We start from the raw sequence: 11,813 nt of genomic DNA on the forward strand, positions 1-11,813 counted from the left end.
CGTTGGGAATCACTGCAGTAAAGAAATACAATGTGCACGTATTTGAGAATGCAATCACAACCTTTTAGTCAATGACAACACAGATCACAGATTGTACAAAGGTTTTAAGAGGGACATCAATAGGATCTCTTGATAGTAGGTCCAGTAGTGGAAGATTGAAGGGAGAATCCACATAAAAACAAAACAACTTTGTGAAACCACATTTGAATTTTTTTCTTTCTATAGATTTCTGCCCGGGCAAGAAATACGCATTGTTTCATTAAGTGGTCTCAGAAAATAATTGAAATCCTGATAAAATAACCTGATTATATAAAGGGTCGATGGGGAAGTTCAGCACATCTCCAGGCCTGGTCCAACATCACATTCAAAATCAAGCTTAGTGTTCTGTAGGCATACCACAACGTTTCCTAAGGCAATTTATGGTCAAACAACATACAATTTGGATATATGACACCAGAGGATGAAAAATAAACTTTAACACTACAAAACACTGTACAGCATCATGTTAAAGGAGCCATATCATGCGTTTTTTTGGGCTTTTAGCCCTGTTAAAAATGTTAATTCCTGTGTAAATTTGAGATGTCATACTTTATGAGTGGTTATTGAAGGCACCTCGAGGCCACCAACAGATGTGTGAGCACAGCGAAGGCGGGGTTTGAGTAAAACGAGTCTTACTTCAGAGTTAGAAAAATTGCCATCAAAATAACTTATATTTCATAAGAAACTAGATTGTTCTTGTGCAAAGGGCAATATATAATCATATACATCCCTATAAACAACTGGGGAAATGTTAAAATAGCATGATACAACTCCTTTAGTACACAGGTAACTGAAGTCAATAGGAGTGCTTCTGAATCGAGCTTATTCAAGTTTCCTTTTATCTTGGATGGTGGTTTGTCTTTGCATTGTATGCATGAAGTAGTGAAGGAAATGAATGGAGAGGCTGAGCAAAGATGACAAATGGCAATCTCAACAGACATGGCTCACATGATTTTAATAGCTACAAAAGTTCAAGACAACAAGGCTACAGAACCCTCATATATATATATATATATATATATATATATATATATATATATATATATATATATATATATATATGCAACAATACACACGATATTGAATACAAGTTCAATTGGGCTAGCAATCTCTCAAAGGCACAGCGAATCAGTTGGCCAAATTAAAAAGGATATACAGAAAGTAAATGGAATATGGCATCCACAACCAGTTGTCCATTAGTGAGCCCATAAAATCCATTAATCCTGATTATAAAACACCCCTGCATAGACATTGCTTAAAGGGCAATATGAGTGATTTTGGACATCACCAGGACAATTTCTCTACATTATCTAGTTAGTGGTTAAGGCAGGACAAGGGAGACTCAGGGAAATATCATGAGTGTCCATCAGGTAATGTGGCATTTGTGCAGGGCTGGCCACTGAATGTTCTGGGAAGGCACAGGGATCATACACCATTACATGACAAAAGAGAAACAAAATGGCAGCACAAAAAAGCAAAAAATACATCATTGGTATAAAGGGCACTCCTGTTTTCTTAAACATGCGCACACTCGACAAACAACACCCAGCACACATGACGAAGGGTGCAGGATGGGATGACTTAATGGCGTTAAAGCAAAAGTTTCTGTGTGTGTGTTTTCCTCTAAGCCGGTGTATTGTGTGTCTCTGTCAGACTGTGCAGGCTTAAAGTGGTCCTGGGCTGCTTGGCGGGTGGCTCCAACAGCTCCTTGTCTTCCAGCATGCTCAGAGAGCTGGACTGCATGACCAGATCTGCGCTTTCATCCTCACTCTCCTCGTCCTCGTCATCGTCTTCCTCATCTGATGGGGAAGAAACGGCGAGGGGTCAAAAGGACTGCAAAAAGAAGACACTACCAAGTGTGCTGATGTTACCTTTCTCCAGGTCCGGAGTGGATCGGTTCTTGACTGTGCTGGCAAACTAAAACACAGAAGGGAAACATCTGACAAGGTCTAGAAAACTCACACAACAAAATGGATATCTGAAAAGAGAATGTCCAAAACGTTTTGTGACTGTTGTGTTATTTCCCTATTTTCAAACACTTACTTCTCCCATGACGGCAACTGGGGTCTCTCCTTTCGCCCGAGCCACTCTGTGCTCGATCAGGTAGTACATGTACTCATCGTACAGCAAGCGGATCAGGTGAAAGGATCCGAAGCTGGCGGCGCTGCGCAGGGTCAGGTCCCGAATGACCATCGAACTGGTGGTTGGCAAGACATGTTTAAGACTTTTAGCACACGGCAACAAATCATAATTCTGCCCAGCTGCCACTCACCTATAGAAGGACCAGTTGAGCAGAAAGACTTTGGCGGCCTTGGGCAGGGCGACGGGGTTGGCCTCGTAAGGTTTGAGCACCTGAGAGACAACGCCGTCCAGCCACGAGGCCCACTGCTCCAAGGAGTTCTGCTGCTGCAGGGTCATCTTGAAGTCTTGCTCCAGCCGCTGGACGATTTGATCCTCACACTGACACACCCACGACGCTTGTTCCTGATGGGGGGGGGTTAAGTGGGTTGAGACAAGATTAGGTTCTCCGACGTCCTGCTACGCTTGTGTTCTTCGGCATCGGCAGACCTGAACGTTGGTGAAATCTACACGGTTGAGGTCAGAGAGCATCTGGTTGATCTGAGCCGAGTTCTGGAGAACGGCACGGGCTGCCTGGGCCAGGTGGTTCAAGCTGGTATAGCGACGCAGCGTTTGGGAAAAAGAGCTGACACACACCACCTGAGGGGGCACCAACGCTACATTCTCAGCCATCTACTCATCTCTACTGACTCTCAATTCTCAAAAATAATGATTAATTTGATCATTGATTAGTAGTTGATTGCACCTCTGAGGAATAAAATACAAACCTTAATGCGAACCATCTCTTCTGGGATGTTCATCATGGCGCCGGACAGCCAGCTCTCCAGACTCTTAGCAAAATTACGGATGGCCTGAGTTAAGGCACCTGAGGACAAACGTGAAACGTGTTGAAACTCAACAGGTTGCTCTCACTTTGCACACCTTTGTCATCCCGTCGCATCCTTACTGGGGATGGGTCGGAGCACATCGGGGATGAGGATCTCCACCAGCGTCTGATAGAGCAGGTTGTCACACGTTCTTGTCCAGTTTAGTACAGGCTCAAACTTGCACAGCAGCACGAGGCATGATTTTGGCAGACGTTTCTCCGACTCGTGGTGACTGGAAGAACATGCGGTTGCTATTGGAGCTGTGGTGGTGGTGGGTCAAGTGTTTTACTTTGGGCACTCACAGATTGAGAGTTTCTGGTTCGCTGCTTTGGCTGAACCTCCAGAAGGATTTCCAAAGTGTCTCCACAAGAGTGAACTGAAGGTTCACCATCACGTCTAAAACGGCCTGTTGCCAAGAAAGAAAAAAACAGGATGACGGCAGTGCATGCTGCTAAAAATAGTGACTTTTTGACCTCTCTGTTGCCTACCTCACAGTGTTCCCTGTAGAGCGTCTGAAAGGCCTTGAGGTGTTCAGGCAGGATCCCATCAGGCAGGCTGCTTTCTTGGCTTTCTTGCACGTTCATCTCAACGAAATCAGGCAACGGACGTGATGCTTCTACACAAGATGGGAGGACACACTGTTGTCACCACTACAGCATCTTCTCTTCCGCTTGAACTTTTTGGTGGGGCTGGGCGGACACAAAACATCATTGTACACATTCAACTAAATGTGCCAGTTCCTCACCCAGGAACTGCTGGTACTGCTGCACCTGGGCCGAAATATCACAAACCACTCCTGCCTGCTGCTGGGACGCCCCCCCTGAGGTCCCATTGGCGATCCCCTCTGTTTTCTGAACCGCCTTTACCCTTTTGGACAGAACGCACCCAGGTCAGAACGAAGTAGGATACTGGGGTGCCCCTTTGTATGAAAGCCCACCTGCTTTTCTGTGAGAACGGCTGCTGCCGCATTGCCATGTGCTGCTGTTCGTCCATCAGTCTGAGCAGAGGGGAGCCAGATTTGATCCTGAGTCCATAGTAGTGGTACTTTGAGTTCCCCCTGAAACAAGCGTGTCAAAACTTACAAGGAGGCGGTGCGCAAGTGAATGACAACAACGAGCGCGGCTGTACATACCGCGTGCCGAGCCTTCGAGTGCGCAGCCCCATGAAGACGGACCTGATGAGTTTGCCAAAGGAGGCGGCATTGACCGGCTCCAGCTTCTGCTCCTGGCAGTGTAGCAGGTAGTGGTAGTAGAGGGTGCAGCGAGGCAGGCTCACCCCCTCTGCACCTTCGTAATTGTCACACAGCCACTGCACCTGAAGAACACAGCCACGGTGGTCATGTCCTGCCATAACCCAGAAAGCATTCCAAGCGCTTCACCTTTTCCACATTTCATGTAATGGTATTAATCCAAAATGAATCTTTGTCTCGGAGAAAAATGTCATCTGTTCATTTGCCCATTCATTCAATGGAGTACTCACAGTGGCCGGAGGGGCACGTGAATTTGGGCTGGAGTAGCTCTGTCCTCCTCCCCCTCCTCCCAACAAATAAGCCCCCTGAATGACATAACCGGAGCCACTCGCAGAGGTGCCCCCGCTGGCAGCAGCTGCCGCCGCAACAGAGGAGGAGAGAGTCTGTGAGGTCACCGAGCCGCTGATGTCGGACTCCGAGCTAGACGTGGCCTCGTAGAAGTTGGAGGAGGAGGCGGGAGGGGTCTGAGAGTAGAGGGGTGAGTCGGAAAAAGAGTAGCCCCCTGGCCGGCTGGAGGGAGAGAAGAATCGGAGGAAGCATTGTAACTGGATGGCTGAGAGATGCAAAGTTGTCAACATTTTTGTCACTCACATCGAGGAGGTGGTGAAAGCATTGTCGGAGCCTCCTCCATCCACATACTGCACCTGGCCCGAGTACACCTGCTCCACCTTGAAAGAAAAACAAGGAAAGAGGAGCTTTGTAGGAGAGCAAAAAATCTGAATATGGATGGACAAAAAGTTTGGATCTAATTTGGTCAGCTTTAAACAGTATCAGGTTATTTGGATTTATTTCTTCAATATTTATGAGCTGAGTTGTTATTGCAATCATGCAACAGGATGGCACACCTTTTTGGAACAGAGCAGCCCACTCGTTTTTTTTTTACAACGCGTCTCTCTGACTTTGTACTCTCAAAGATCCCAAAGAGGCCCAACTGCTTTCACATGACATGAACAGGAAACTACGGAAACAACAGGAGTAGGTCTGCTACGAACACACATCCTGCCACTCTACTGGGAATGTTCGCGGACTTCCCAAGACACGTTGGGGCTTAGCAGTTGGAGGACTGCTGCCGAAACTCCAGAACTCAAGTATCTCCATTAACTTAGCAGTGGCAATCTGGTTAGTGTAGTAACCTCCAAAGTAATATCATGAGACACATAAGCCCAGAACAAATCTTCCATTATTTCCTGAGGGGACATTCTTTTGAAATAAGCAAACAGCGTGGTTCTACTGGATAATGATAGCGATTGAATCATTTTTATGAGATGTTTTTTGTCTTCACCTCTTGGTTGATGTGCGCAGACTGCAGATTATTGACGTGTCCTGACTGAACCCTCTTGCCAGCCTGTGGCACCGTCTGCAACACTGACCTCTGCGGGTAAATACATTCAACGTCATAATTAAATTGTCGTCCAAGTTATTAATCGGCAGAGAACGTACCTGAGTGGTGGTCTGCACTGGCTGGACCACCCGTGTAGGCACACCCAGGGCAGGTGAGCTGGATTCTGACAGACTGTCGTTTGAGTGCGCAGAACCCTCTGAGTGAGAAAGAGACTTGAATAAGCAACAAAGAAGCCGTGCACGTACAAATAAGGCAACTCACGACATGCGGCTTGCGGATTGTAACAAAAACCAGTGTAGAACATCCCGTGTGTGTTTTTGGGTCCAGCCGAGGAGAAACTGACAAGAATGCCCTCGCCTCTGCTTTATAACTTGTGTAGAGAACGACCGGCTCGGACAGCTAATCTCCCCAGATGGAGAGCAATCCCTCCATCTTGTAAACATGCATTTTGGATGCGAGAGGAAAATGGGACGCATGAGAGATGTTGGCTACGGGATGATGGACAACATGTGGAGGGAAAGCTCACGCATTTCCTTTTTCATTTGAACCCGTTTCGACGAATGGATTTCCCAGTTTGCAATGTGACACTTGTACTTTTCCAAAATGAACAAAGCAACCTTTTACTCATTTTGAATGCAAAATACAAACGATTTAGGACCAACAAAGTTCTGAATGCTACCCCTAGGTGTCCCACCGAGACACCCCTCCAGAGCTGAGCTGCATCTTGTGACTTATGGAACAAACCTTTCCTGTGAAGCCTGTGTTTGTCTCACTCAATGGACTCTCTTTCTCTGCCTCTCTCTTTCTCTCTGCTATAACTCTTCTCACTGAGTGTCTGATAGAGGTTCTGCTGCTTCTAACTTGTCAATACATCTGAAATGAAAGCACAACTGGAGACAGATCATGGACGATGAAATGGTGAAGTTTGATTATTGTCGAACAGCACAAACTTTAAATGAGGCCCATTGGGAATTTACTCACCTTACCTTCCGATAGAACATTCCATTAAAAAAAAAAAAAAGCAACGCTTTTAATTCTGCCTTTTGCTAGACTTCTAAGTTGCATGGATGTTGATACGACAGTCAATTTCAACTGCCATAAGCAGGCTTCTCTCACAAATAGAAACAGATTGATGGAAGCAGAATAGTGCAAACAACATATTGGCTGTCATGTTATGTTCCACCTTAATTAAATATGCACCGTGATCAAGATGATTGAATAGGCCTCAGACGAGCCCCACGCCCGCCTGTCCCAGCGTCTGACTTACTGGGTGAGAGTATACTGTGTTACTTGACACCGGCAGGCAAAAATATCCACTAACAGATGGACCTAAAATAAACATCCAAAAAAAGAATTAGCCTCAGGCCTCATTCTCTTTTCACTCTCTTCCCATTAAGAGCAGATTTATTTAATGCCAAATATTTTCTTTGACATTTAATATTTGTCACTTCAAGGGGAATAGGAGAACATGAAGTTGAACCTCACATCCAGAAAACACGTATTTATCACAAATGAGGTTGTCACGGATACAGATTTCTTTTGCTAGTAATTGGGAATGGCGGCTATTTCTCAAGATACATTCTTATAACATTGGCTCTCCAGCAACCTCAAAGAGAAGCTGCATTCCATCCCTCACATTTGGTGCGCTGTAACCTAGCAACCACATGCATCACATTATATTGTTGTGGTCTGCTCATTCACGCACACGCACACGCTACTTAGTAGTGTGCTGACAATGGTAATAATGACTTACCACTGAGTTGACTAAACATCATGACCACAAATTAAAAGGATTAGACGATGGCAGGCAAATAACAATTCAACCGTTATCCTTTTCAATTTCTTTGGCGCTAGGACTGATCATGCCTCATCAAGCTTATTGACAGCTTCGACTGATTTGCTTGGAATGATAAATTTGACAGCCTACATCTCATGTCATGTCCGCCGTAATCATTGTGCAAGCTTAGGAATTCAATAGTTTGTCACATGTTGCTCACCTGTAACCGTCACTATGATGTATTGGGGTGAGGTGTTCTGACCATTACTCTTCTGGGCCACAGTGTGCTGGATTTCTGAGCTTATATAGTGCTGCGTAGGAGCCGCTAGAACAGCCGCCTTCTGGCTTTGAGCCTGGGTAGGTGGAGCTTGGGACGAAAGTGCATCCTGTCCAGTTTTGGCTGATTGATTGGCTGATGCAATGCTTCCAGAGGTTAGTGGGAGTCCGGCAAGGAAGTGTGCTGCTGCTGCCTTGGTGGAAGAGGGTGTGGTGGAAGCCGGAGTTGATGCTATGGTTACCGTGTTGGTCTGCTGAGGCTGGAGGTCTTCTGAGTAGCCAGAAGTTGCCATGGCAACCAATCCTTTGAGGCACCACCTCTGTTGATTAAAAGAGGGAGACAATCTCAATTGCGAATATCCTCCAAACATGTCTTTGACGTCATATCCACTTGTGTTGTTGTTGCAACACATTGCCACACAAATCTTAGTCTGTGTGTGTGTGTGTGTTCTCGTGCGTGCATGTTTGAAGAGGAAATGGGGTTTTATCTCTAATTTCAAGCGATATTTTTTCAGCTTCAGTCCACTATATCTAACAAAAAATGAAACACACAAAGGCAACAAACTGTTTTCAATTGTAATAAAGTAAGCAAGGGCTATTCATATGACCACTATGATCGCCTCTGTAGCTGAGACTGAATTCACATGCACAATTATTGGACTCAGCCATTCAGGACTTTAGACTATTCCAACCTAAGATAAACCACTCCGGTGTGCACCCACACGGTAAACACGACGCGTAGATGATCAGCGAGCACATCGTGTCAGGGAAATAAGTTCAATGTCACACAAAAAAACTTTTCCCACGGGGTTCAAAGTAAATAACACATAACTCCCAAATACGCACGTTTATAAAAACGCGATCCAAGAAAGTGGATTGTAAATATGTGCTATAACATAAGCTTCACTCGCTTATAGGTGTGTTGAGTTAGCGAGAGTGATAGCTTCCGCAGCTAACAGCTCGTCACTTAAGTCATCTTGATGTGCGCTTGAGCAACCAAGCTATTGCTAGCGTGCTTGTAATTCTTCGACCATGACATAAACACCACACGCAGTTAAATGTGACACTCCACGAAAGATGAATACAATAGGCGTGGAAAAAAGTCGAGTAGTCACAAGCGTTACAACACGCCCGCCATCTTGTGCTCTGATCGGAGATCTGACATCGCCATAACAACCGCCTGCATAATGCAAAAAAAAAAAAAAACTCGCAACCACTTTCATCACCGACATGCTCGAGCACTTTCCGCAAACACGAATACACCAACGAAAACAACCATGCAACTTTGGAGAGTATAAGATAACAAGGAAATCTCATTTTGAGGAGTTCACCTCTGTTTTTCTCCCGGTATTATCCTTTTAGTGCTAAGTTTTTTCCTTACATTCGGGTTGTTGACTCCCGTTGCTTGGTTCTCGTCGCCAGGACTACCGTGACTATGGCGCCTTGCCTTCACCGGGGCAACTGTTGCTAGCCTCTTGCCTAAGCCCCGCCTACCACTAAATGTTGATTGGACCATTTCGGCAGGGATATCTACGTCATTAACAATACTCTTCTCTCAGTGGACAATGACCACTGTCTGTCACTCTGACAGGGACCAAGTGTCTCATGACCACTTCTAGTTTCAGTGAGGACTCACCAGTTGGCGTCTTGAGTGAGTCCGTCGTTTGTGTAATCAAAGTATTCCACATAAGCAGCGTTCGTACCTTTAGGCTGTTTTTCCAACTGAAAATACGACTTTATGGTTTAGGATCAGGGTTATAAATTTAGGCTCTGCTTGGAGTTTTCAGGTTCTCCTGGTGCCCTCATGCTTGTGTGAAAATTTCCCTCCCAAAAATATTGTAATAGTGAGGCATATTCTGTACATTTTACACAAGACATTTAGATTTGAATTCAAATGATGAACACGAGACAAGAGATTAACAGATCATTTTGTATTTCCACTGTAATATCTGAGGCACATCTTCGAAGATAGCACAATTTGTGACACAACATTCGATTTTTAAGTAAGAAAATGTATTGACACAGGTAAATCTAAATGTATTGAGTGAATAAGACTTATTTTATAAATTCTCCTCTCAGCTTGCTATAGTTGCATCAAATCTCGGACACATTAAAATCATCATCCGTTTGCTGTTTTGGTTTGTGATATTGTTTTCAAGGTTTAACTGGCCTAATATAAAACCTTCCAATTCTTTTCAATGACTATCCGTCTGTCCGCCCGTCCATCCATCCATCCATCCTTGCTTTGATCAAGATAAACAAGAGTGAATAATAAAAGCACACTTCCCATTCATTTTTAACACTCAGTTGAAATTACTTGATTTTCTCATGCAACTGAACCACTGCTCACTCTGGCCTTGTGAGGGGAACGGCTTTTGTAACCATGGCGACTAGTGGCTTAAAGGAATATTGTTGAGTCATCCTAAAAAAGCTCGTTTGAGATGCTAAGCGCACGAGAGACAACTCGTCAAGTCAATGAAACGTATTTTCTAAATTCTCCAAATTTTGACATCACAGTTTGGCAAAATTCAGAACTGCTTGCACGTAAACAAATTTTCTCAAAAGGTAGCTAACAAAGCCATTACTATGTTGCATAACATTTTGTGGATGTGCATGCGCCCCAGAGACCCACATGTGTGTTTTTATTCCAATTAAATGGAAGTTGAAACAGTAGAGTTTATCAGATTTTGTGCAGGATTGTACTTCTTTAGGCCATCCTACATTGCAGAACAAGTAAATGGGCATTCATGTGTGTACACAAGGACCCGACCAAACAAGATTTTAGTACTTCCTTATGCCATCCTACATTGCAGAACATGTGAATGAGCATTCATGTGTGTACACAAGGGCACAAAGAAACAAGATATCCCAGAGATATTAAGCAGTCTAAATTGATGAGGTACATGGAGAGAGCGAAATCTTTTCAGCTTCTGGTTGAGAAGATGCCATGACTAAGATATCGCCATGTGTTACACAAAGCACAACAAAAACTACCAGTGAGGGCAGAAAGGGCAAGTAAAAGGTCACAGGTGATTAGATTGGTGAGAGCTCTGTTGGAGTCACTTGTGGCATCATTGGCCATATAATCACGACTTGTCTGTTACTAGATGTGCATTGTTGCCCCTAAAGGTCTCAGCTCTTATCTCTGGATATGACGAAGACCGGAAGTGCTTCTTTGAGCAACTGAGACCTATATAAGATGTCCAAAATGAAACACAAACCAAACTAGTTGCACCACTTGAGTTTGCAGAAACCCTTTCAGCACAGTGAGACAACTACAGCAGATTTTGGAGGACCATGTGGAAGACGGCACTCTTGACCCTGTGTCTCTTGGTGGCTTTGGTAGACAAGGTGCGGCCAAATGAAGCCCATTCCTCTTTTTATGGAATGAAGCTGTGTGGAAGAGAGTTTATACGTGCTGTCATTTTTACCTGTGGGGGCTCTCGCTGGAGGAGAAGCATTGGAGACGCAGGTAAGACTGCCTGTGAAGTGAAGTCAGTCATTCATAAAAATATTCATTCGAAAAGAATTCATCATTTGTCTTCCCATCAGCTCTTACTGGAGACGAGGCTTTTGACAGATGGAATGTGAATCCTCTCCCTCAAATGGCCAGTGAGCAAGATCTTGTGCAATCTAATGTATGGAAGGATCGGTCATTTGATGCGGCGCCTGTGGATGCTGAATTCAGCCGCTCTGCTCGCTCACCAATCTTGGACGAAGTCCTGGAGGCTCTTCGAAGTGCAGATAGGAAAGGACGGGATGTCGTGGTGGGACTGTCCAATGCCTGTTGCAAGTGGGGCTGCAGCAAGAGTGAAATCAGCTCCTTGTGCTAAACATTGTTCCTTCTCCCATGCAGCTTACCTTATTTTATTATTATTTTTACATCAAGATCACGACTTGTCTGACTGTATGTTTTTTCAGACAAAAGTGTGCTTGACTAATTTTGTGTATATGTTCAATAAAATCATGTCATTGATAAAAAAAATAAAAATGAAAAAAAAGACTTCCTCTTAGTTTGAGTTATGACTTCCACTGGAAAATTTCTGCTTTTCTGCAGTCTGTACCTCTTACAGGAATTACAAAAAAAAGAAGTACTGTAATTTGATGAGTGCTCAGGTGTGTCAAACTTGTTTTCAACAGCTATGCTTGCTGGTGACAGTAGTGAAACCACAAAAATGTATAATT

At 44.4% G+C, this 11,813-nt stretch overlaps 2 protein-coding genes across 4 annotated transcripts; one reads left to right on the forward strand and one right to left on the reverse strand.

Moving 5' to 3' along the window:
- Positions 1-41: 41 nt before the first annotated feature.
- Positions 42-9,159, reverse strand: rfx1b (regulatory factor X, 1b (influences HLA class II expression)). 3 transcript variants are annotated; one of them, XM_061273621.1, is made up of 18 exons: positions 9,010-9,159; positions 7,573-7,948; positions 5,674-5,771; positions 5,516-5,605; positions 4,825-4,901; positions 4,464-4,743; positions 4,117-4,298; positions 3,922-4,041; positions 3,730-3,851; positions 3,473-3,600; positions 3,287-3,390; positions 3,065-3,216; positions 2,886-2,983; positions 2,608-2,757; positions 2,312-2,523; positions 2,083-2,236; positions 1,911-1,956; positions 42-1,838 (listed from the first exon to the last, which is right to left on the reverse strand). In XM_061273621.1, the coding sequence occupies exons 1-18, from the start codon at positions 9,142-9,144 to the stop codon at positions 1,663-1,665; spliced, it is 2,700 nt and encodes an 899-aa protein (XP_061129605.1). In that variant the 5' UTR covers positions 9,145-9,159; the 3' UTR covers positions 42-1,662. The 3 variants fall into 3 exon arrangements, with proteins under 3 accessions (XP_061129605.1, XP_061129606.1, XP_061129607.1); XM_061273622.1 differs by having other exon boundaries at positions 8,960-9,090; XM_061273623.1 differs by lacking the exon at positions 9,010-9,159 and adding an exon at positions 8,475-8,794.
- Positions 9,160-10,133: 974 nt separating this feature from the next.
- Positions 10,134-11,623, forward strand: rln3b (relaxin 3b). The gene is made up of 2 exons (XM_061273629.1): positions 10,134-11,100; positions 11,181-11,623. The coding sequence occupies exons 1-2, from the start codon at positions 10,926-10,928 to the stop codon at positions 11,459-11,461; spliced, it is 456 nt and encodes a 151-aa protein (XP_061129613.1). The 5' UTR covers positions 10,134-10,925; the 3' UTR covers positions 11,462-11,623.
- The last annotated feature ends 190 nt before the right edge of the window (positions 11,624-11,813 follow it).

This window comes from Syngnathus typhle, linkage group LG3 (genome assembly GCF_033458585.1).
Source record: "Syngnathus typhle isolate RoL2023-S1 ecotype Sweden linkage group LG3, RoL_Styp_1.0, whole genome shotgun sequence".
Classification (NCBI taxonomy): Eukaryota; Metazoa; Chordata; class Actinopteri; order Syngnathiformes; family Syngnathidae; genus Syngnathus; species Syngnathus typhle.

What these genes read in the sequence shown, in the direction of transcription:
- rfx1b (XM_061273621.1), bottom strand. Translation starts at nt 9,144, where the DNA reads ATGGTCCAATCAACATTTAGTGGTAGGCGGGGCTTAGGCAAGAGGCTA. An exon ending in CAGTGCAGACCACCACTCAG is followed by an intron (nt 5,606 to 5,673) that starts GTACGTTCTCTG and finishes ATTTACCCGCAG; the next exon opens with AGGTCAGTGTTGCAGACGGT. An exon ending in GAACCAGAAACTCTCAATCT is followed by an intron (nt 3,217 to 3,286) that starts GTGAGTGCCCAA and finishes ATGTTCTTCCAG; the next exon opens with TCACCACGAGTCGGAGAAAC.
- rln3b (XM_061273629.1), top strand. Translation starts at nt 10,926, where the DNA reads ATGTGGAAGACGGCACTCTTGACCCTGTGTCTCTTGGTGGCTTTGGTA. An exon ending in GAGAAGCATTGGAGACGCAG is followed by an intron (nt 11,101 to 11,180) that starts GTAAGACTGCCT and finishes TCTTCCCATCAG; the next exon opens with CTCTTACTGGAGACGAGGCT.